At 35.0% G+C, this 25,470-nt stretch overlaps 1 protein-coding gene across 1 annotated transcript in view; it reads right to left on the bottom strand.

Moving 5' to 3' along the window:
* Positions 1-603: 603 nt before the first annotated feature.
* Positions 604-25,470, bottom strand: part of LOC580010 (talin-1) — an 82,213-nt gene continuing 57,346 nt past the window's right edge. The window contains 13 exon segments of the mRNA XM_031000230.1: positions 604-3,969; positions 6,670-6,800; positions 6,803-6,914; positions 7,933-8,058; positions 18,070-18,194; positions 18,861-18,966; positions 19,668-19,772; positions 20,284-20,469; positions 20,952-21,068; positions 21,943-22,091; positions 22,435-22,595; positions 24,329-24,498; positions 24,898-25,044. Of these exon segments, the coding sequence (XP_030856090.1) occupies positions 3,724-3,969; positions 6,670-6,800; positions 6,803-6,914; positions 7,933-8,058; positions 18,070-18,194; positions 18,861-18,966; positions 19,668-19,772; positions 20,284-20,469; positions 20,952-21,068; positions 21,943-22,091; positions 22,435-22,595; positions 24,329-24,498; positions 24,898-25,044 (1,881 nt within the window). The 3' untranslated portion in view covers positions 604-3,723.

Here is a 25,470-nt window from a genome sequence, read left to right as displayed (position 1 = left end):
TGGGATGATGTGTAATGGATGAATAGAGTTATATCATGTCCGGCACAGACATGGTATAACTACCTATAATTGCCCATTAAAAAAAACACTACATATATTTTGTCCTATTCCTGTGGCTCCATTCTGCCACGTATTTCAAAATATTGGAAAACACATATTATACAAGTTTTAAGCAAAATAGGCTTTTCAAAAGAAAACCGACTTGTATCTTTACCTACATGTATGGATACATTTCACATGATTTCAGTTTGTGCATTTTGTTTGTTTGTTCATTTCTCTGTATTGTCCACCATCAATGAAACAACATCCAGTGTTTAAATATATTTGTGACTTACACCCAGTTAATAAGTCAGAATGAATCAGGAGAGCTTCGGTATTTGTTTCTAGTTCATCCTGACTGTGGCATGGACCAGTGATGGCCTGGTGGTAGAGTCGCTGCCCAGCAAGCAGTAGATGCTGGTTCAAATCCCGCTGGTTCCAAGATTTTTTTCTGACTTACTGGGTGTAAGCCACAAATATGTTTAAACAATTTAAATTCGTCTCAGGAAGCATTACATTTATAAAAACATCTAGTGTATCTTACAAAGTCACAGAAATCACAAGTCAAGAGCTGTTCACACATCTCTTCATTTATGTATAAATGTTCCTTGATGTATTTTGTTTTATTTCAAAAACGTGAATATCATACAGGCATATAATTATGTGATATATCATGAAAAAAATCTAGAGAGAAAGAGTAAACAAAACAGATACTTTATCTTTTTTAGCAAAGGATTGAATTTTTTTTTCTGCATTAAGTCTGCCCCATGAATTAACTGTAGTTCTGTCATGAAAATATTATTGCATTTAAATAAAGGTTGTTTTCCTTTTGAAAGGAATGAAATCATATCAATAATTCTTTGATTAAATCATTTCAAAAATCATAACAATTTGATGAAAACACACATGAAAAGAAAAAGAATTAGAAGTAACCCAAAACTAATTAGACCCAAACACATCAAGCATTCATGCAAATAATATATAGCTTAGCAATATTAGAACTATAAGGAAAACAATGCATTCCAAACTACAAACAATTATGGCTATAGATTAACACCTAATAACAGGTGAAACTAAATAGGTGTCATCACATATAGAAAGCTAGAAAATGTTTAAATAACCTTTAGAGATAAATGTTTTTTTTCTTTGCTCAAAAGCTGGAAATTATTTACAATAGGCAATTGATGAGCACAGGCATTATTATCTGCATAAAAAAAAAAAATCACATATCATGTGTCAACAGTGTACTATACAATAATTCATAAGTCATTGTCATTTATTATAATAACTTCTTTATTTCCTTGTTTTTTAGTTAACTTGGCTTGCCAAGAAATCATTCCAAAGTCAGTATCCAATGTTATCACTCCAAGATAAGACATGACTTATTTTCTTCTTACTTAGAATCGTCCAGTCACTTGCCTGTGCCTCTCTTACATATACAATAATCTACTTACATTCTTAGCTGTTTGTTACCATTGATTTTCACAGATTTCTTAACCAATCCATTCAGTAAATATAACAAAAAAACGTCCTTGCTTGCGTCATGACATATTTATGGCAAGTTTTTACAATTACTTTTTCATCATCATTCTCAGAGTTACATCCAATCCATGTTTGCAATGTATCCCATTTATAATTGTACATGTGTAGTTTACAAGCTACACTGTATAATTTGCTGCTTCACTTGACAGGTAAAAACAAGACTTTCTTCTGTATTACTAATGCAAAGAAGCACATTGTCAGTCTCTCATCATTTCTTGAACAATGACTTATATCTGCATGAATTTTGCATTTCCACATGACTGAATTACTCCCTTCCAACTGCATTTTAAAGGGTAACAATATATATACAGTATACACATACAAAATTCGTTGACACGTTCTACTATGAAAATATATCATTTTCTCAACAAAACTAAGAAACACTTTCAAAAGGAACTTGAGAGCATTTTGCTTTTAGGAACATCCAATCAGCTGAAGAGAATGTAATGAACCTTCTAAGCTTCTAGAAGATTAATCAGCTTCTGTTATTAAAATCATAAATTTTCTTAATTTCACATAACCCAATAATTTGATCTATATAAGCATGACAAAAATTGAATAACATCCAAATACACAAATTGCAATGTTTGCTAATCAATGTACACAACTTCTACATATTCTAAGGACTGATTTAAAATATAACCGGATATTCCAAACATTTACAGTAAATAACAACAAAATCTACTATATAAATACTAGCAATCCTCGTACATACAGGTCATATATGCTAATTAATACACATTTAAATCGAGTTGCAACTTGCATTATACTGAATTTTCTATCTATTTCTATTTTTTTTTAAGAGTGAGAAAGCTCCAGAACATCAACTAAGTAGGAAAGAATAAAAGCAAACTTACGAAGTTAACAAAGCTACTCAATTACTACATCTTTATTGTTAATAAACCACATGAAAGGCAAATATAGACACACACACTAACAATCACATCTTGTTGTACGTGATATCAATGAAAGCATCAAAGACATGGAAGCTATAATCATTCCTGACAAAATTTACACAAATCTTCTTTTATCTGCACTTTTCTTATCAATCTTTTGAAAACTCAATATCTCTTTAAGTGACTGAAGATGGAAGACCATAATCAAGATATCATGTCATTCAGGCTTCATCAATTCTTTTATCGTTGTTAGATAGATCATGATTAATTTACAAGCCATCATGAAAGCATTGAAGGAAAATAAGTCCTTTTTTATATCTCTTCAAATTAATTAAAATAAATGCAAATTTTGCTACAGTGGACAAAAACAAATGCTGCTCTACATGAAGGAAATATATTTTGGAGCACATTCATGTACCATCAATGGTAGTGTATAATAAAAGTCATTTAAACATTTTCTTTCTTATTACACATTATTACAATGTCTGCTACATTACATGAGCACGATTAGACAAGACATGTCGCTGTTTTTCTTTGTCAACAAAAGCAATACATCAAAATAAAAGAGATGGTTCAATTCCTGTAATATAATATATACACAAAGGTCAAAGTAATAATATGATCTGATACATGATTTACTTATCTACACACATCTACTAAATGACAAGCATGATGACATTGTTATTAATTAATTTCCTTTCTAATAAAAGAATACATAAAGTAGGCAGAATAATACATTTTCCTGATAAAATAATATTAAAATATTCTGTCACATGATTTCCGTTACTATGTTTGACCACTGACATTAAATTCAGGAGGCAGAGCCCTCATTCCCGCACCAAACGTAAGCATAATAGTAGCTCAAGAAAAAGACCACATGATTAAATTATATTTTTTTCATTTGTTTAATAGGATATTTTTCTCCATCAAATGTACTGCTCAGATCAGTTAATATGATATACTGATTTACTACTCACTTTATTGACTTATGCATACAAATCTAAAATATTATATTGATGTTCATGGATTCAATATTGTTTTTTGCATGGCACTGTCTTACTTAAAACATTAATATTTTGTACATGTTATAGTTTACCCATGCCAAATTTCATTTTCACTTTTTTTATACTTTTTTTCTTCATAAGGCATACAGAACAGAAACATAATATGTTTATCATTTCCATAAATGATATCCATATTGTTACGATTAACTGTCTATAACCTAGCTGTATGATGCTGATTTAGATCAATCAGAGTCCGTGGGTGGTTTGTTGGCGTACTTGGCTTTACGGATAATCTCAAGTTTCCTTCGCGCCTCCTCGAGCTCCCTCTCCTTCTTCAAGATGGCCTCCTGGGCTTCGATCTCGATGGCGATGTTGCCCACCATGCGGTCTGTGATCTCAATGCCTTGCGTATCTTCTGATGCATCCTGGGAGTCTTTGGCAGCCTTGACCAGGTTGTCTGAGGCACGCTTGACTGCATTACCAGCAACCTGTAGGTAGAGAGGAACAAAGAAGAACAAAAAAATGTTTCATTAAAAATCATATGCATGAATTTGAGAAGACCATATGTGACCCCTGCATCACACAAACACTAAAAAGTCGCAGGAAAAGACTCTTTAGATTAGGATTGATTCTCAAAGAGGACATTCTCAGCTTTAAAATGATATATTACTCATCACAATGAGATTTTCCTAACTCAATTAAAAAAGAGAAGAATGTCTAGCCCTGTAGAATGTTATTTTAGAGAAAAAGGTGCTTAAAGGGCTGAAGTTTATTCAAGCATTCTCACTCCCAAGGTCTTGTGCAAGGTGACAAAAGAGGAGGGTTAAAATCTATAGAAACCCCTGTGAAGGTATCATCAGATTTTCCTAAAACTTGGCACATCAATTAAGCACATTCTGATCCACATGTCTTAAAGGAATAGCTTCCTCTGGTTTAAAGTTATTGGAGATCAAAAGGAGACCAGTAGCATGGGTCTTCAATAAATCAAAACTACTACAACAAACTCGAAATCAGACAAACATAGGTCTACAAAATACTACCAAAATACCACTTTAAAATTGTTTTGTGCTTCCAAATTTACAAACAAATATACTCTTCATGAAATGCTGAAAACTGTTTGCTGACCAAGTACACCTTTATTGTGCTCGAAATGAAAACCACACTATGCGACTTTTAGGTGGTTTTGTGGTGCTGTGCGGGGTCACAAAGTAGTGATAATTGCTGTAACTTAGTAAGCATAAAAGCAGTCATTACTTTGACTATAGGACATCATTCATTCATTGATTGCTTCATTACTGTAAAAGCTCTGCTTTCAAACCCCATAGAACAGCATCTTGCATGGCACACATAGAGTAAATTAATTGCAATGAGATGTAAGCTTTTAGTTTTTAAACTCCATAACATTAATGGCTCCATTCTATACATTTTATTGCTATCCATAAATTATAAATGGACAGAGAATTGAACAGATCTTTCTATCACCTCCTACACCCACAAGACATATTATCAGCGAGTAAAGAAATTTCTGCATTATCCTCAGTCATATTTGCACATGTAACACTCAGTAATGTGTGCAGGTTCATGTATAGATCCTCCTACATACATAATGTAATATTAAGAAAGAGAGAATTCATCCCTCTAAGTACATCTATCTTTACTCTTCCTCATATCTTGTTTCCGTTGTGCAAAGCATGGTGAAGTACTAATGAAGACACTCAACAGGGACAACTCATTTCCAAGCCTGATGTGCTATATTGAGAAATGCATCCAACCTCTAATATTTGCAGAACACTTGCTCTATAGACGCCTACATTTGCCTTTTTTTCCCCTTCACTTTCACAGATCAAATGACAAGTCCATTTACAATGATTCAATTTGGGTCAATTTTGAAAGTGATGACTGCTTTTAGACACAATGTGAACTCTACGTGGCAGAAATTTGATGAAAAATAACATTTTATTTTCATCACGGATGTATCACTTTTGTGCCATAAACTTTGAGAGTGTTGTACAACAGATCTAAAGATGAATGACGCATGCATGTCATAGCTAAAACTTCAAAGGAATGTGATTGTATGTTAATAGATAGCATCAGAAAAGACACCTTTGATTGACGTTTAGATTTCAAGAATTAGGAAGCGAGTTTTGAAATCATATTAGCTGATCAAATCTAGCACGTTTGCCAAATCCCTTGAAGGTTGAGAACATGAGAATCTGAGAAAATTATCTGAAATTTAAAACAAATGCCCATCAAATTTGACCTACAAACAAAGATGAACAAATCATATGCATAATTGCAGTAGCATCTAAATGTACACTTTGAGAACTACATGTAGAAATTTCATAAAATTTATCGAGTCATAGATACATGTTCATGTATGACAGCGAACCATGGGGCCTTGATGTTTTTCATTTAGGGAAAATTATTAATATCTGTTGGGGATATTTTGTTTGGTTTATATTTACAGGTTATTACTCATTTTTTACAAAATCATTGAAAATAAAGGCATACGGTATCTATTTCTTTTCATGAAACTCCTTTTCTTCAAGTCTACTGTGCCATGGAGTGTCTACACCTTGCCTCGTGCAAAGGTGGTTTAATACCAGTTTTCTGACGTACCATTCTTTTTTGCCGGGCTTTTTCATTGCACAGCAAGCAACAACTATTGAGTAAATTTACAGTTGATTCCTGATTGTACATACAGATAGATAGATGATTATTCATATAGAGACATGCATATGTATAGGAAAGGCAGTGAGATTTGAAAGCTTGGCTTGAGAGCTACGAGTTGAGATTCTTCTCTACACATAGTTAGGTGCCTGAGTGCCTTTAGTTTGAGTGAGATACTGAGATCATTGTGAAAGGCATAGGCATATGAAGAAACAAATCATTTGATAATGAATATCACACATATGTTGTACCAACTCAGTTATTTTAGAGGGTATAATCCAAGATTTCCTCCTTAAAGAGAATATTCCATTTCTCTCACGATCAAATCATACATACTAGCTGACAACCTTCAAACTCTCAACTGAATGCATAACTGACAGTTAACCAACTAGAGACAGCTTTACTTTTTCATTGAATGTCTATTTCCAACAGGTTTAATCCAAATTTTGCTAAGATCATGTCTCCCATGGGTTCAGTTTCATTAGATTGTTATTATCAGATGATGTAATTAGACGTACCTGGAGTCTTCGCATGGATTCACTGAAGGTATCGGCCTTAACCTTGCATGCAACCAGCAGCTGGGCGGTGGAGCTAGCGACTTGCTTGGCTGATCCAATCAGACGTTCCTGACTGGCATGACCTTGTACCACGAGTTGGCCGACTCGCACAGGCCCTGGGTGGCCGCAGCGACCTTACGAGCTGCAGAGATGAGCCCCATCGACCACTGGCCATCCTCGCTGTATGGTGAGGGGTTAGCACGCACCTAAAGGATGCACAAAATCAACTGTCAAGTCATGGGCATACATAAGAGCTTGCTATAAATTATTGATAAGAAAGGTATCTAAATAGAGATTCTAAAAATAAATCAGAGAGCATGTGAATAGACCTTGTTTACATACATGTATAAGTATGTACACTCTATCTGTTGAAATAAAGTTGATATCTGGAGTAACATTGCAGAACAATATCCTGCATAGAGAACAACATAATGAAAAGGAGAACCATACAAATTGCAGGGATAAGTTAAAGGCATAGTTTATATGCATGTACATTGTATGCTATGAGTGTACTGTCCAAATGTATGTAGGAATTACACCACCCCTTTCAGTTTAGTCAATTTCTGGAGTGACATTACGGTACAATATCATACGCTGGCAACAAAAACAAAATAACATCGTATTTGGAAACTCATAATATTTGTTCAGACTCTAAAAATCTGTTTTCTATTGAAGAACTGTGGTATTTTTAAAATAGCATATATGAGATTATCATAATCTTCTCATTTTGGTGCTCAGCCAATAACACATCTTAACATGATTAATGTATCAAATCCGCTTAAAAACAAATTGACAAAACAATGAGATCGGATTGTAATATCAAGGCAAATATTTCTTCAACAATTACTTGTCAAGTCTATTTTGAAGGATGCATAAATATAGGTATGGGGCCCATCCTTGCATGGTTAATATTAAAGGATGATGGCAAGTGATTGACTACATGTACATCTCACTTTTTGACATTAAATACATGTGTCTGTTGAGAGCCAGAAGGATGTTAACTCATATCCTTATAATAGATGTAGTAATAGATTTCTGGCTCTCAACAGATGATATACATGTTAATAATGAGAATGAACAGGTTCACACTGCCAGTATATTTCAGGAAGTAATAACAAGTAATGACCATTATCTTTCTAAATTCATGACTGAAATAGGTATTACAAAAATAAAGATTTCTTTTTCTTTTCTACAAAAAAATAGGTGCACAATGAATCTTCTTACCCTTCCTTGTTGCACCAATTCCCTCTGCGCATAGCCAGCAGCTTTGACGAGAGCACTGGTTGCCGCGGCGATGGCTTTAGCTGCCTCCAAGATCTGCTCCTCGAAGTTAAGACTGTCGTCTGCTTTCTGCTCGAGCAAACAAGATATAACACAAAACAAATGAAAATAAAGAATATGCAATGAACAAAAATAGAGGGGGCAGGTATATATTGTAGATGCACATTGGTGTTATGAACATGGGTCTGCAGAATAGGATATAGGATTGGACAGGGAGAAAATAAAATGGGATCGTAAAATTAAATCTTTTAGTTACAATTCAATGTCAGTAAGACAGTTACACATGCATTATGAGGATACATGTGCAGTAAGGAACAATTAGATTCCGATGCAGTGTTAACAAATGGTACATGATATGTGTACTTTTATATGTATAATGGGTAATACTCAATAATGAGGAGAAAACATGTTTACATCAATATCATAAAACTGTGGGTACAGTGTAATAGTAATATTTTCATGACATCTGAACATCAAGCAAGTTACTATATATTAGGATATATATGTTTATGTATGTGTGACATGTAGACAAAATCAATAGATTCAATATTAAATCTTGATTGATTCAACTATGGATGTAACACGATACCATTGTTTCTTCTCTTCAGAAACCAACTGCTCCAAAAGATCCTTAACGCTGTGAGGCTATGGTACATATAGTTTCTAAAAATATACATGTACATGCCCTTTTGTTTCCATCAAAATACATGCTACTTGCAAAGATAACCAAATTCTTTACACTGAAAATAAGTTACTTTAATCATAGAAGGTCCATGCTTTAATCCAGAATTGTTTCATACTTTGATTACTTGACATGTGTGAATGGCATAGGGCCATGATTTCGGGGTAAAATAGAAAACAGCTGTTTGAAACAATGGCCCCCACTAGCTGTATCTCTGAATTTTGTGTCACTTATAAGACACAGAATTTTGAAGCACACCATTGCACCTACCGGTACTCATTCTATTTTCAAAGTGATTTACTGACTCAGGCCTGAATAGGCCAATTAAGGGGATTAAGACAGGTACAATATACAAATATAAAGCATGAATATGGGTATAAAGAATGTTGTACTGGAACTAATGCTTGGTTTTGTTACTAACTGGATGTTTACTTGAAGAAAGCAAGAGATATTATCCTGGATCATAAATGCCTCTTATCCCTGTGGATTTCATAATAATAAACCCTTTACTATAAATAAAATTATTTTAAACTTAATTAAAAACAAGGGCTGAATATTTGAGGGTTAACAACAAGGAGAAAAGTGGTACTCATGTATAATGAGATCCTACACTTTTCATCAAAAACTATAATGGAATTATTATATAAATATATATTAAAAAATAAAAATAAATACATATATAAATACATAAGAAACAGAACATTACAAATTAACCAACTATATCTACTGTATTTCACAAGTGCCACTTGTGAAATATTACAGTGTATATTCTAAACTAGAATGTGACTGAAGTGTTATTGCACTATCAAAACTTTCTTTGATGTAGCCTAATTAAACTGCATAATATAGAAGAAAACAGCAATAATGTGGTGCCGGTTCAATCACATTGGAGGTAATATACTAGAACAAAAGTGTATGACCCTTAAATTCAAATTTGCAAGCCAACTCAAGTGTGGTGATCCTTATACAAGAGCCACGCCATACATGTATATTATGTGATTACCAATCACATAATATTGCGTGGGTATCAAGAATGGCTTGAGTGTCACTATTAAAAGTGGTGTGTGGCAAATTTACAAGCAATCTGGAAGGAATTTTTTTTTTTTTTTTTAATCCTAACCCAATCTTAGAGAGAAGTAATTCACTCAAAACTCATTCAAAATATATACAACAAAAAATGCATATTATACTGCAATCAAGTTTTATACCAATTTTGTTTTTCTTTCTTTTTCCCATTATCAGATCACCCATTTTCGTATGGTAAAATTTTAAAGCCACCACCTGTAGAGAAAGGCTACAAATCTATAAAGACACACAAAGAATTGCTTCCCTTAAGCAGAGTTTTTCAACAACACCTGCATTAAAGAAACCAATCTTAAGACCCCCTTTTTTGTCTCCTTTATTAAGTGGTCAATACAGAATGTATGTTTTATGGTATCAATCTTAGACAAATTGAGGAAATTGGGGTGTATTGAAGCAGGAATCAGCATGGTCAATAGTAGCATTGCAAGGATTTATGAAGCACTGTGAGTTACGTCTAATTAGGTTGAGTTTCTATGACATGATTACTAACCAAGGCTCAACCAAAAGAGACATATCATACAGGATGTCACACAGGAGGAGCAGCAGAAAGGAGTTATGAGAAAAGAGAAGGAGACAGGAGTTTGAGAGATGTACATATATACAGGAGGAAGAATGAGACAGAGGAGTAAAGAAAATGTGAGGGTTGGAAGTGAGAAGGGATGGAGAGTGAGGGGGTGAGGAGTGAGGGGTGGGGAGGGAGAATGGGAAAGGGAAATGAGATGGGGGAAAAGATACTAGAAAGAGAGAGACAGGGAGGTAGGGAAGGATGGATGAAGGGAGGGAGGGAGAGAAAGAGAAAGAGATTTAGAGAGAGAGAGAGAGAGAAAAAAAGGAGAAATACAGAGACAGGAAGAGATTACTAGCTATATAGAGTGGTAGAAAAAGAGTTCATTAAGAAAGAAAAACCCTGTAGAACATGCATAGACTTAGTTTATAAGTCCATGGAACATGCATGAAGACTGGTCAGCATATGAAGAATTTGGAGTCTAAACTACAACGAAAGAAACAAGCATTTGGCATTTTGAAGAAACTGAAATAAAGAATCAGGGTTGCAAGTCGTGCATGCTGAAACATCTAGGGAGTTACTTTAGAGACAGGAAATGATATCACAAAAGCTTGGTTACAAAACGTGTTTGATTTAGCTTTTAGAAGAGCAACTAACTAATGCTACACAGGGATATCTTCAACTTCATTTTCATGTAATCACTAGATCAAGAGGATTTATCACTCAGTTATTCTACCTTTTAATACTTCAAAGATCTTAAAGCACTGTTTTGAGCTAATTTACTATCAATCATGGCATTCCATAATGGCATTTAATAATGACATTTCCTTTTGAGAAGAGACTCAGATCTTCTTATACATAATATTAACAAATCCAGATTTCACCCTCCATGTACATCATTCATATACACTTTCATTAAAATCAATGTAAAATTTTGTTGATATAATAGTTCTTCAATGCATAATTTAATGTTGGACAAATTTAAAGGGTGATCTCAATATTTTGAAAATATATTTCACCATAATTTTAGCATGGAGATTATAAATTCATATTGCTTTTACATTAGTTTAATGGCATAGATAACTATTATCATAATAGGTGCACTTAAAAACTTCTCTGTGAAAGTAAAAACATGAACTTTTATGTATATAGGATAATCTTCTCAAACTTAACAGTTAGGATAAATGAGGGTCATAAAGATACCCACATGGATTAAGTTACACTATTTCAGTTACATAGGATTATAATCTGCCATGTGATATGATTAATCCTACAAATATGTACAAGTGTACGGTGTATGTTTTGATCATCAGAGTTTTTAATTCAATTAAATTTAACCCACTATAAAGTGTTTCATTCCCCTAAATTGACATAGAAAGCTTCTTTAACAATTTTACAATCTCTGTAATTAATCATGACCAGAATTACAGTAATATTTACATTTCTGAAATAGTCTTTCGCACAGGAAAAATATGGATAATCCCTTGTGTATATGATTGGTGATACTCATAGTGAAATATACATGTATCAGTGCTTGTGATTGAAAAACTGTTTGTTAACAAAATACTTTCTGGAAGTATTAACTTCTCTTCAAATTCACTTTGTTAGACAAGAAAAAGATCATAATGTAAATCACATTTCACATATAACACGTTCACAACTACTTTACAAAAATCAACTCAATTTCAATTTCAATAACCTATTGTATGTCCCATAGAAATCATGTTCAGATTATGCAATATACATGTCTTTATAATGTTTGTACATTTTAAAAAGGTGAAATACAAGGCCATTGAAATTGTCTTAGGTTGATTTTTATTTTAGTTGTAGCAAACATGTTATAATTTTCCCTAGACAACACGTCTTTGTTACAGGAATGCAGCCATCGTATCTGTACATTATAAACATAGACTCGTCTGTGATTTAAGCCTCTTATACTATTCATTTAAAAAAACAAAGTTTAAAGATACATATCTGTATGTACATGTCTAATGCATGGTTTATTTCACTGTTACGATGTATATGGTTAATTTCCCTCGTTTTTGGTAGTTAATGTCATCAAAATCCGAACTAGTTTCCAGTTGAACTAAAAAACGATCCCAGCAATCCACCTTAATGGTCCAGCAAGACCATAACTTTTCCCTCCTAAAAAGAAAATATTGGAATTGTTTGCTCCGAGCTAAAAGGGCATTATCTTAATGAGACTTTAACACATAGTAAACACCCTTCTGATTCCAAATAGACAAAATACATATGCAATGAATATGATATCATTTGTAATGTTTATAAAAAATTCAGTAACATCATCGAATTGCATCAATATGATTGAAAAAATATACCACAATAACTAAACTTTCAAATACTTCAACAAATAAAAAAATCCTACCCTGTACGAATAAGGAGCAGATGGCAAGAGCAAATTACTTACAAAAATCCTCATCTTCTCTTAGTCCTGTGTTATGATATGAGCTCCCATACAATCACAATCACAATCAACTACACTAAACCCATTGCCAATCCAGAAATAGCAACACATGATCCGCCAGATTAGACCCAAATTAAATGATCGGATAGCGCCCACTTTTCCACAAAGCACTGGCAGAAAGTGATTCTATGTCGGGGCAAAAGGGGGAGCACTTCTCATCACGTGAGTCAGATGTCGAGGGAAAAATAAGGGATTATTGTATTGAAGGGGAAGGGTAAGCCATCGTAGTTCAGTTTAGTCGAGACTAGGTAAAGAGCTTCCATCTACACAGGATTTGAGCAATAGGATTGTAGAGACACAGTGAAAGCTCTGATGAATAGTCTAATCATTAATCACACAATTGACCTAGAAACACTCATTACAAACAGTCTCCAACACAATAAACAAAATAAATGGAATCGCCCACAAAATTATTATCAGAATACGGTAGTAAAAACACAAGCAGATACAACTTTTTATCAAGTAAAAAAAAAAACAATTATGATCATGACCAATTAAAATTTCAAGACATTCCTAACAAAATATTTACATCTATAAAAATAAACTTTGTTTATCAATCTTATAAGTTCATTGTTCCCAAACATTTGTTTGTGCATATATAAACGTGCAAGTACATGTGCTTGTGTGGCCTGTATAATTGGCACTTTAATTATGCAGAGGAGAAGTGCACATATTGTTACGTCACTACAAAAAAACAAAAAACATACATGTACCAACATACCAACATGTAACAAGAACAAAAAAAAAGTTGTAATGTGAAAAGTGAAAGGAGAGGATATCAAAATGAGTAGAGATACAGATAGTCATGCACAGCACGAAGGCTCAATATTATCAGATTGATTAGGGATTCAATAGAGTTTAGACAAACAGCTTGCTCATACATGTATATTGTAAATTCTTATTTGGATTAACAGGAGCAAAACACAAGGAACATGACATTTCTAAGGCTCCTGCATCAAAGAATCTTAGTAGTGAAAGATTATTCACAGATAATAAACTTTGCAATACCAGTATGCCTATGGGTCTGCTATTACATGCAAAATAGGTGAAAATGGACACATAAATATTTTCCCTCTAGCATTTGTAAAGAGTTTCCCTCCATTAGTGTACCTCTGGTATGGCAGAAATTTAACCAGACACTATCTAATGGAAACCATATGGACATTTATTTTGAATATTCAATTGAAAGATAATAATAATGGCTTTAGTACCCTCTTCTATTCTGAAAAGATACTTTAAAAACAGAAAATGATTTTGATTACTTTGCTAAAATTGATTCTAACTTTGATTGGATACATTTAATATTTTGGAAATCCTATCATTATACTGGCTCATATTACAAATGCAGGTGTTAAACAGAGTCTGGATGTAAACTAGTACCTAAATTATGCAATTAGAGATTGTGTTTAGCAAATTGTGTATTAAAATAAATAGTCACCAACTGGAAATAAATCATGGCAGCTTCCTGCTTATTCATACCCAAACATGGCCAGGAATGTTAGAGGCTGTTAAGGTTCTCATACAATGAATGCAAGGGACTATTAAAGCAATGATGGGAGGGAGTCAGAGGGAGTCGGAGGGGAGGGGGTGAGGATGTGGTAGGGGGTAGAGAGCGGAGTAAGGGCTTGAGTGTGTGATAGGGGTAGGGGCTAGAGTGTGTGATAGGGGTAGGGGGTTGAGTTTGTGATAGGGGTGAGGGTTAGGGTGTGGTAGGGGCAAGGATGTGGTAGGGGTGGGAGTGAGAGAGATTGTTTGGGCATGCCTGGATGATGTGTACATACAAACAACAAGTCCTCTCCTCGCAACACTTTATTCCACATTGGGGTTCCCTCAGAAGCCCCACACTGTGCAGATGATTTGATGTGACAAAGCAAGGGGTGAAATGTGCCGAGATGGTTGTGAGAGGAGAAGGGCATAAGCCAAAAAAGGATTTCAGACAAACAGACAAACAGACAAACAAACAAGCAATGAGTGAGTATGTATGTTCAACATAACAAACAATGACAGTGCAGATAATACATAACATCAAACAATCAACAAACAACAAGTGAAAATAGAGACGAGGTACACATGAACATATTACAGGTATATGTAGCTAATTCCATTTGTTCAGATCCTTCCATATACTGTACTATTTCTTCTGTTTAGTGTTATCAAACAGTTGTTCCACATCAATGTCTGATAAAACACAAAAGCAAAATATTGCCCTCAATGCACTAAAGCCTATTTTTATTCTTCCTTCGTTTCTGATCAAGTTTCATTTTAACCACATGTTGCTGTCCATAAAAGGTTTACTTCCAACCTACTGTAATCAAATAACTAAACATGTATACAGTTTGTAAATCTTACCAAGTATTAAAGATACTATGTTCCTTTTGCAGCCAACATTAAATTCTGTAGAACTTTGCAGGAATTATGAATATGTCATGTATATCCTATCTGTGAAATTTAAACGTTAGCAGTGTCCTAATATTCAAATTATGCAAGGGACACTTTTGAGTGACTGACTGGCTTTTTTTTCTTCATCTTTCGTAGTTTCGTAATAACATACATTAAATGAGCTGTAAAGGGTACAGGAGCATTTTTCTACGTCAATAACCCACTTCTTGTATTGGCCAAAATTAAACTAATTGAATCTTTGTGCAGCATAAAACATACGACCATTCCATACAATGGTCTGTTACTTACTGGCTCTATAGCTCCTAAGTCGAATTGACAACTAATGGTCGTTATTTTCCCACTTAAAGACATTTTCAAGCCCCCCTTTTTTAGGGGAAGTTTTAGATTAGCATTGTTTTTCAAATGCCGTTGGAATTTAACTTTTTCATTTTTTGGCCTGCAAATGGGACATAGTACCTTTAAAGGATACAAATAAATTGCTGAATCATACAAACATACCCATATGACCACCACTACATGTATAAACACTCAACACTAACAAGTGGATACTGGTTGATGAATATCACCATGCTGCATGTAAACTATGCTTAATAATTCAATTAACATTAGATGTGGAACGGAATTCATTGGATTTATATTATACTAAAATGTAATGAGATTTCAGTACTATGTAATGTAAACTAATGTTTATACTGTTTTAAAGGATTTCATGTACATCTTAATAGAAACAACAAAAAAGGGTAAAGTGCAGGGATTGGGAAAGCGAGTAATTAGAATACATTTTTCTTCAGATTTTGCCCCAAAATTTGCCCTGAAAATGAAGCTGTGTTCCAGCGATGACAAATAACTAGTGACACAGGTGAGCACTATGAGTATACTAAACAAAATTCAATGATCAGCATCCTTGTCATGCCTTACCTGGTCGAATCTAATCTAATCATAATAATTGGGTAGAAAACATAAATTGTGCCGCTAATGTTGATATAAAGGATTTGATTGGCAAAGATAACAGTACTCATGGAGTCTTAAATGCATGGACAACCATGTATGTTTGCTCGTATTTTAGTTGACTACAAATTGCTTCATGAAAAATTTCTCTGTTTCTTCCTTTATCAACTTTCCTAGACTTAAAATTCTGCCATATCTGAATTTTCAAGATTTGCATCATACTGAAAAAGGGGGGAAATGCATTTTTTGAGGTTTTTGTTAATTATTTAGAAAAATACACCATTTTGTGTAGCTGATGTACATTAAATGCCCTTCTGGCCCTAAACAAACATGAGTGAGAGTATGGATTATATGACGAATTGGCTGGTATATTTTTGTTTTTTCCTTGCTGTTTTGATTATTTGACAGTACATGGATAAGAGGCATGAGTCACATCTAGACTCCCGGTACTTCCAGACTTATAAGCATTAGGGAAGGAAACATGCTAGAGCAGAGGAATTCAGATAAGAACCAGGCACACCGATTAGGGTGTGGGTTTCAGCTCATGCAAAACCATTGGATAGAAACCAATTCACTCGTCTCTAAGCCACCACAAGTCAACAAATAAACAGTCTAAGTGTGAAAATTAAAGGTTACTGAGATGTCTAGACCGAGCTATCAATGAATCAAAGAGGCGGTTATCAATTTTCATAACATAACCCTCTCCCCCCCCCCCCCCCCCCCCCCCAAAAAAAATGGCTTTACCATATTACAAGACAGATACCGGGTAACCATTTATATTTGACAGTTTCAAATGCATATGCTGTTTAATACTGATTTAATCATGTTTTGTGTTTAAAATTAATCAAATAATAATCTTTATGTTTTGCTAAAATATTGTCCTTTAGAGAACTGGAAATTGTCTGAAGCAAGAAAATATATTCTAATCTAAAATTCACTATAATATCATTTACACAATTCTTGTCTTTATTTGTTTCAAATTGTTTTTCCAAGATTAGTAACGTCATCCTACCACATTCAATTTTTATTTTATTTGTCATCTTTTTACTAATAATAATTGTAACTTCAGAAATTTTGTGTCATTTATAATGTTAATGCTGATATACTTAATAGATAAATATTGCAACCAGAGAATAATACATGCACATAAAACATTCAATTCTTTGAACTACTGTACACATTCTAATTTCAAGACCACTAAAAAAATAGGACGCCACTCTTATACACTGAATTGGAATTGTTCAGATCTACACACTCTCTGAACCATTGATTTAGGTATATTGGACGAGGGAAAATCAATTTCATTTCCTAAATCTCCTAATCAATTGAGAAGGGATTGCATCATCTATGATTCTTGACATAATATTATTATGATAATATTAGTTTTTCCTTCGAACAGAGTTAGCCTGTAGGATGTAGAGAGTATGCCGCTAACAGGTTATCTTCATTACATGCTCATATGCATAAGTCAACATTAACCTGAAATCAACATGGACTCATGCTTTAAATTAAACAAACAAACAAACAGAAGCCTAGGGAAAATATCATAACTAGACTTTACTTTGCACACTATTATGACTCTCCTCAGCCTTGATTTGAAAGCATCAAGCCTCATTCAGATATGATGTGGTACACTGTGGCAGTTTTATTGATTATGACGTCTAATATGCTTCACATTTCTGTATCTTATAACACAGAGCTCAGTGAATACAAGTAGGACCTTTGTTGTGCGCAGTTACCATTCAATACCAAGTACAACAACTGCAGCTTTTTGTTTTCCACCATCACACCACTCACTGGATAACCCATCATCACTGAACCATCACCATTCATTTTTTTATTTCTACAAGGAGCAGGGATACAATCTTGTGAACCCATTGCCTACAGGCACCTGGTGGTCCCTGTAGTAAAACCTATGGGCATGTGATCATTCGGTAGCCAATGGGTTAGTAAAGATCAACATGTAACAAGACTTACCCTAGCACCTTGACGTGGTTTCAGTAGGGCTAGTTTCCTTGCAGCTGCTTCGATGGCATTGGCGGCACTTAGCAGTTCATTCTCAGCAATCACATTAGGATCATCAGGATTGACCCAATCAGAACCTACCCGTCAATCAAATAGACAAAAGACAAACGTTGGTTAGCTTTTCAATTGAGCAATCTCTGAATATGTACACCATCTAATAAGAGCTAAAAGGGTGCTAACTATGTGGTAATGTGAGTAAACACCCTTCTGGCTCCAAACAGATGTTCTAAAGTACATGTAGATGTATTGAATGGTTACACAAATGCACATAAAATGTGCGTTGCTTATGATCTATCCGAAAAATCAATATGGATGGCTAATGTCTAAGAACTTTTACCTTATGAAATGAGGGAAGCAATTAAGAAGTTTAGTAGACATAATACAGAATTCATAAGAGGCGATGTTGAGCAAATGTGTTTCCTGAAGCTTACACAAGCTTAATAAAGTAATCAAAGCTGTTTTACTCAGGAATCAATAAGCAACACTAGTCTCCTCACATTAAATAGGTCTTTGAAAATAAATTACTAAGTGAAAATCATTAAATTGGGTATTCCCAACATCATGTATTTTGGGGCTGGGCTTTAGAAACAATAAGCCTAGCTAAATATCAAACATCTTTCTTGCTCAATCAAAGAGAAGGCAACATAAATGACTTGCAAGTACTCTTGAAAACCTTTTTTCCCCAAAATTATATTTTCATCCAGCCCATCTAGCAACTCTGCTTAAATGCTTAAGTGCCTTACCTTTGAGTAGCTCTGCCTGTTGAACAAGCTCACTGACGGTGTGTGCTACACGCTTAGAATGCTGAACAAGTCTCTGCTTGCCTTCAGGTAATGGCTTCTGAATATTCTGTTTGTGATAATGTAATGAAATAAAATACTCAAGGTTTGGTCTGTATCACTATGCTTGGTATACATGTACGTAGATTAATGCTGTAACAAGTGTATTCACACATTGGCTTACCACAAACATCTATTACACTTCATTACTTCTAGTGCATGTTCTGTTTCAAATATGCTCTGTTACATCCTCCTCTCCTTTCTGTAGTTTAGTATTGACTTATGTCTTTCCACACGATTGCTGTGCTCAACTGTACTTTACAAGAAAATAATCATCCTTATATAGAAGCTACTATCAATGCAAATTATGTCAAAGGACATTCATATTAAACTGAAGACAACCCCTTGCTTGTTTTAGTCATACCCAACTTAAGTCAATCAAATCATCATCAAAGGAACATCTTAAAAGTTATTTAGTGATATTACACATTTCTATATTTTCATACATCTTTATAAAAGAAAAAGCATGCAACCCCTCCATGACTATTCTGGAACAATTTTGTTTTTGCAAGAAATCAAAGGACGGATAATGTCTGTTGAGCAGCTAAGATGAACAGCTGAAGAAAGAAATGTATGGAGAACCCATGTCTCGAGATCAATCCCCTTATTGCTCCAGGGCCCCTAAGCAATTGGACATAATGTAAATAGACAGATAATTGTCTTCTTGTAGCTTTCCAGGTTGTTTGAAGAACACAAGATGATATGACTTACTGAGTGGACTTGTTCCAGCAGACATCTGAAGGAATCGGCACACTGGTGACCAGCCATCAAGGTACGGTTCCTAACCTCAGGATTCTCCGCAATAGGTGCTGACCTCTGGAATCAACAACAGAAACAAATGGATGTTAAAGAACATGTGTGTAAATCTGCTGGCATTTCACAGGTGATGCGTACAACTACAAGCACAGAGAAACTGTGACTAGGGACAAAAAAAAGGTGCAAAAAGTTGCAACTGTAGATGTAATTTTTTGCTAATGCTCTTTTCCCTTTTTCACAGGAGACACAATGAGACAAATTTATCAAGAATTGTTTGCTATGTATATTTTGGACTTCCATGATAGTACTATGTATTCAAATCTTAAGCTTTAAAACTATGTTAGTATAAAGAAAATAAATAAGTCAGAAACTTCACTTCCTGTCTCCCTCAGTACAATTGCAGTCAGTATATACACTTAGTATATAGAGGGGATGCCCCCAATTTGATGTGTCTTTGGGGTTTAAAGCCTGAAGTTGCAGGGGAGGATTGAATAAGGGGGGAACATTTTATTTCTATACTTAATGTGTACTTGCCCCAAATTCATCCCTGATAAAAAGAAGCTGATCTTACCCTGCAGGCGTCAAGCATTTCAAAGATGGCCTGCCTGGAGACATTAGAGGCCTGGATGACATCTTCTTGTCGACAAGAGTTGCCTGCTCCAACAGCTTTGGCTGTAGCCAGGGTGACTTGCTTGGTACTGCGGATGAGGTCCTCTGGAGTGCCACGCGAGTCTGATGGTGCAGGGTTGTCCAGTATCTGAAAACAAAGGGAGAGAAGAAGGTATGTACTTTGCTAGCTTAGAAAGAAACTGGACAAAATGCAAAAAAACACAAGACAAATGACTAGCCACCTCACTATGCCTTGGTTCATCTGATTCAAGAACAACTATTCCCTCAAGAACAAATAGTAAAGGGTAAATATTGGGGGGGGGGGGGGAGGAGTCTAATTATGAAGTCTAATTATGAAGTCAATTGTCAAGGCCGATATCTATGTACATAAGTGATAGGTGACAGTAACTTGCAATTAATAATATTTATAAAACGAGGTCCTACATGTAGTCATTCCATTATGGTTTTCTTATTTCATTTACAGATAACAATGTCTTGTTTTAATTTGTTTAAAGTTAATTCTGAAAGAGTTCAATCCTTTTGATATTCATACCATTGGTCGCTGATACTATGCAAATACAAACTTTCTAAAAATGAAATTATATTATGTTTTGTAGAGGTGACACTTACTCTAGCTTCTTGAACGATGGCATCAATGGTTGCTTCTAGAGCTCTTGTACCCCGTGTTGCCTCATCTTCAACGCTCTTCACAGTCTTGAGCAGAGATGTCACATTGGTTACCATCATCTATATCACACAACACAATCAGATATAAATATTTTCAAATCTTACACTATGCATTATACAACAACAAAATTGTCCAATTTACAATGAATCTATATCAAGCAACACAACAGGGACAATTATGATCATATTAAATGCACAATACAGTACATGTTCAAAAACCTTGTGTTGTAATAAGGTTATTATAAATTTGTTCATACGTGGTATTTACAATAGTGACTGCATTAAACCTGAGACTATGGTGATATAAATGGTGTTCATGTAAATATTCAGCATTTAATTACATGTACATGTACGTGTTCATGTCAAACATCAGAATCACAATTACTGATGAAATTGAATTAGAGGTGGTGTAATTCTTGCCATTTTTTAAGTGGAAAGGAAATGCTACAATATGGAATTATGATATAATTTCCTCTTCCTACATGTAAGTCTGCTGCTCAAAAATTATAGGATGTGATTTGATTTGCTACAACATGCATTTTCCATGTTTTTGAGGAAGGATACTTGGGTTTATTTAAAGGATTAACCAATTGTACAAGATTTATAATCTCTCCCCAAAGTTATTTACTGTCAATCATTGTGATGCATTATTCTTGTTATTACAAAATGAACATACCCCTCTTTCATTCTTATGGATATTGAATAATTAAAGTTGTAAACAAATATCTGGGTGATGAGCGCAGAGTTGTACATCACTTGCTCGTGTGACATTTGCTCCAAGGTGTTTTCCTACACTAAGTGAATTCCTGAGGTCCAACTCCACGCCCCAATAATATATCAAAATATGAGAGCAATATAGTTTTTATAAAATAGAGCTTGGATCATTTGTTGCCAAAGCAATTGTCGAGGCACTGAGCGGAGAGGATGAACTTACCTTGGCTGAGTTTTTGAGGGGTAACATTGTTGGGTCATCACTGCTCTTGCCGGCAGCCATCTTGGTGGATGAAATGAGATCGCCAAGAGCAGAGGCCACATCTTTAACAGCATTGATGAGGAGAACTTGACCATCTGGATCATCTCCACCTGATAGCAATCAAATCAAGAAGAAGAAGAATATTAATGACAAATATAGATTTGAAATGAACGTATAGATTGCCAGAGCCTACGGAGTAGGAAGGCGTGTGAATAGCATTTGGTCTTCATTTACAGACTCGTATTCGAGCCAGGCAAAACATGAGGGTTTCTGGCCTAATTAACAGCCTTACCACCTTGGTCGTGACTTGGCTTAGAGAATATGGTCTATAGACACTGTACTGTATGTATGACAAAATGTTGACTGTGGCTGTCCAATGTTTGACCCATTGGTCAACCAAAACATGCAAAGGGTTAGAAAGGGGGAGGAGAGGGGAAGGAGGGGATGACTTACCAAGGGTTGCAGCACCTAACTTGACCACATCAGCGAGCTGTGTGATGGTACCAACAGCAGACTGAGCAGCGATGGCAAGCTGTTCTTGGCTATCTGCTGCTCCAGATACCAATGTTTTGGTATCCTCTACCAGAGCTCGGGCTGTCTTCAAGATGTTCTCTCTGCAAGTGATTATGGAAGAAGAGATTAGCAAGTTAAATAAAGTAAACTACAAGTTTATGAACATACTGACAATCCTACTTTCTACTAGGCTGTGATCATGAAATTACTAAATTTTGTCCAAAATGTTGCTATTTTACTGATATTAATGTATCAATATAAATTTATGTAACTATCTAATCTTTTATGATTGTAAAAGAATCTGAAATTTGGCCATCTGGCCTTAAATGATATCCCATCAATAAACTGTTTTATATTTTAGATATAAAATCACATGAACACCAAGTTAGGCATTATCGTGACGAAAACTCTCCATTAGAGAAAAATCAGTGAACTGTCTCGTAGACTTTAGTTTGGGCTCTTTGATATAGTCATTATCATAAGGCCTGTCGTCACCAGCTCAAGATTGCCAAATAGCCCGCTATTTCTGATTTGGGAAATAATACTGAAGTTACAAATCGTGTCTTCATCAGCTCGAGACTTGACCTTCAAAACTGGTAACTCAAATCGAGAAATTAGCTTGAGATATTTTGCTCAGAGTTTGCGCAAAGTGCTAGTCTTCGGGCTGGTGAAGACGCACCGGACAAATAGCAGGATATTTTGCAAACTAGCCTAAGATATCTTGGGATGATTATCTCAACCAAATATCCTGCTAATTGCAACTTCAAGCTGATAAAGACGCAAATTACTGGATAATTTGCGATCGGGAAAGTTCAAATAGCGGGATATTTGGCAATCTCGAGCTGATGAAAGCAGGCCTATAATAGGCCCTTCCCCCATCAGCTGGTGAACTTATTCCTCTGTCAATACAAGGTTAAGGACTTAATCCCTGTATCAACAGAGCTTGCACACAGTTAGGCAAGCCTGTAGCGTTGGGTAGACAATTGGTTTCACATTCATGAACACAATGCCCTGTAAAGCAGATGTGGTACCAGCAACTGGCAACTTTGGAACTCAATGTCGAACAACAAGTGTAAATAGCATATTTACAATACACTGCATTCTGGCCGATGGAAAGAAATAAACGAATGAAGAAAATAAATGCCAATATCACAGACGCTTCAGAAATAATAGAGAGACAAAGAAGCGAAACAAATTAAATATTGCTGATGTTACCGGCTTTTATGACAAATAGAAAGCCAACAGAAAGAAAGAAATGAATGAAGAAAATGAGTGCCAATATCAACAGCGCTCTTTTGAAAAAGTATGTTAAAGCCCTACTGCACTACTTATAGCTACTTTCGCCCTCTATATAGCAAACAATGCCTAAGGGGTGACTGTTGGTCCCCCATGATTCCCTTTTTTCTTATGTTTATTGAGAGCTGATTTGATGAGATAACCACCTGTCAGTGACCATGCAGGGAGGTTTACCTCCGGGACAAACTAGTGCAGATAGGCTTTAAAGAGAAATAGAAATTCAGACAAGTATTAAGAGTCGAGAACGGTACAACGAATCGTCCTTTCTCTAATCATTTCATGAAACGTCAAAGCTTCCACACTTCAAAACAAAGAACATAAGAGAAGGTGATAGAAGGAAGAAACAAAGGATATCGTAAGGAAAGATAGGAAGAGGAAATGATAGAATGATAACAAAAAACAATAACAAAAGAGATGATATAAGAACAAAGAATAACATTAGGGAAGACAAAAAGAGAAAATGATAAAGATAAAGAGGGTGTTCCTAGATATTCACTATACAACTGTTATGCAATCTTTCAAGATTGTTAGTACTCACCTGTGATCAGCAAAGGAACCAATGTCTGGTTCAGCAGACAGCGTACCAGCTGAAGCAAACATGATGGTGGTATCAAGATCTCCAATGATACCTGACACTGTGCTGGCAGCATCAATACAAGCCTGTGTACCACGGGAGCCGGCCTGCAACGCTGCCATCACAAAGTTAGCCTGTCAACAGAACAGTAAGAGAAGGTGAACATGTAAAACTCATCCCTGAAAACAATTGAGGTAGTCAGATCAGTCATTGTATTAATGCTTATCGATTAACAACATGTAGTTTTCAACATGTTTTGAAAGAAGAGTATGTGAACTGCATGAAGAATGTAGTTTGAAAACATGATTGTAAATGTTTATAAAACATATACATATATAATTTATGTAAACAATTTCCAGTTACACTTTGGACTTGCTGCTTACAGACTCTAAATGTTTCTATAATTGGTTCATGTTCATCAAATTTTCACATCATTTAATTTTTCCTTCAACATTCTGATGGACACCTGTCATTCATCAAGATATAAACTATTAAACTATGGCACCCTCTGTGTCATCTGCAGCACTACTCACCTTCTCACACGTGTTCCTAGCACTATCGATGAGGTCCTTCTTAGCCATGTTATCGGTAGGGTTACACTGCACTGTGCCTCCATTCTTGATCAAACCGATGCAAGCATTACCCAGATCCTGCACAGTCTTCTTGATTCTCTCCGCCACCTGTCATTGTAACATTTCATTGAAAGAAAGAAAGAGAGCATGCAAATATTAGAAGAGAAAAATAATACCAATACCAATAATACAAGATATATCATACATGTACGTTTTCCTTGGGAGCCATCTCTTCTGCTAACACATGTACATGTAGTCCAAAAGAAGTTGTTATTAAAACTATGACTGTGTCTGGTAACAGAAAACCCTGTGTTTTTATCTAGAAGTATACAAACCACACTAATACAATCCATGCTATCTTTCATTTTATCCAATGTATCCCTATCTTCACTGATAACTATAAGAAATACCTCTGAATTCAAGCTGCAATCTGTTGCATCCTAACCACTGACACAATTACACTATCAATCTGAAGCTCCATCATTTCTCTTACCCATTTGTTTCTTTGAAAATAGATAACACAGCAATACGCAA

This window comes from Strongylocentrotus purpuratus, unplaced genomic scaffold (genome assembly GCF_000002235.5).
Source record: "Strongylocentrotus purpuratus isolate Spur 01 unplaced genomic scaffold, Spur_5.0 spur5_scaffold_6, whole genome shotgun sequence".
Classification (NCBI taxonomy): domain Eukaryota; kingdom Metazoa; phylum Echinodermata; class Echinoidea; order Camarodonta; family Strongylocentrotidae; genus Strongylocentrotus; species Strongylocentrotus purpuratus.
Note: the sequence above shows the minus strand (reverse complement) of the source record. Positions and strands in the feature narration are given on the sequence as shown.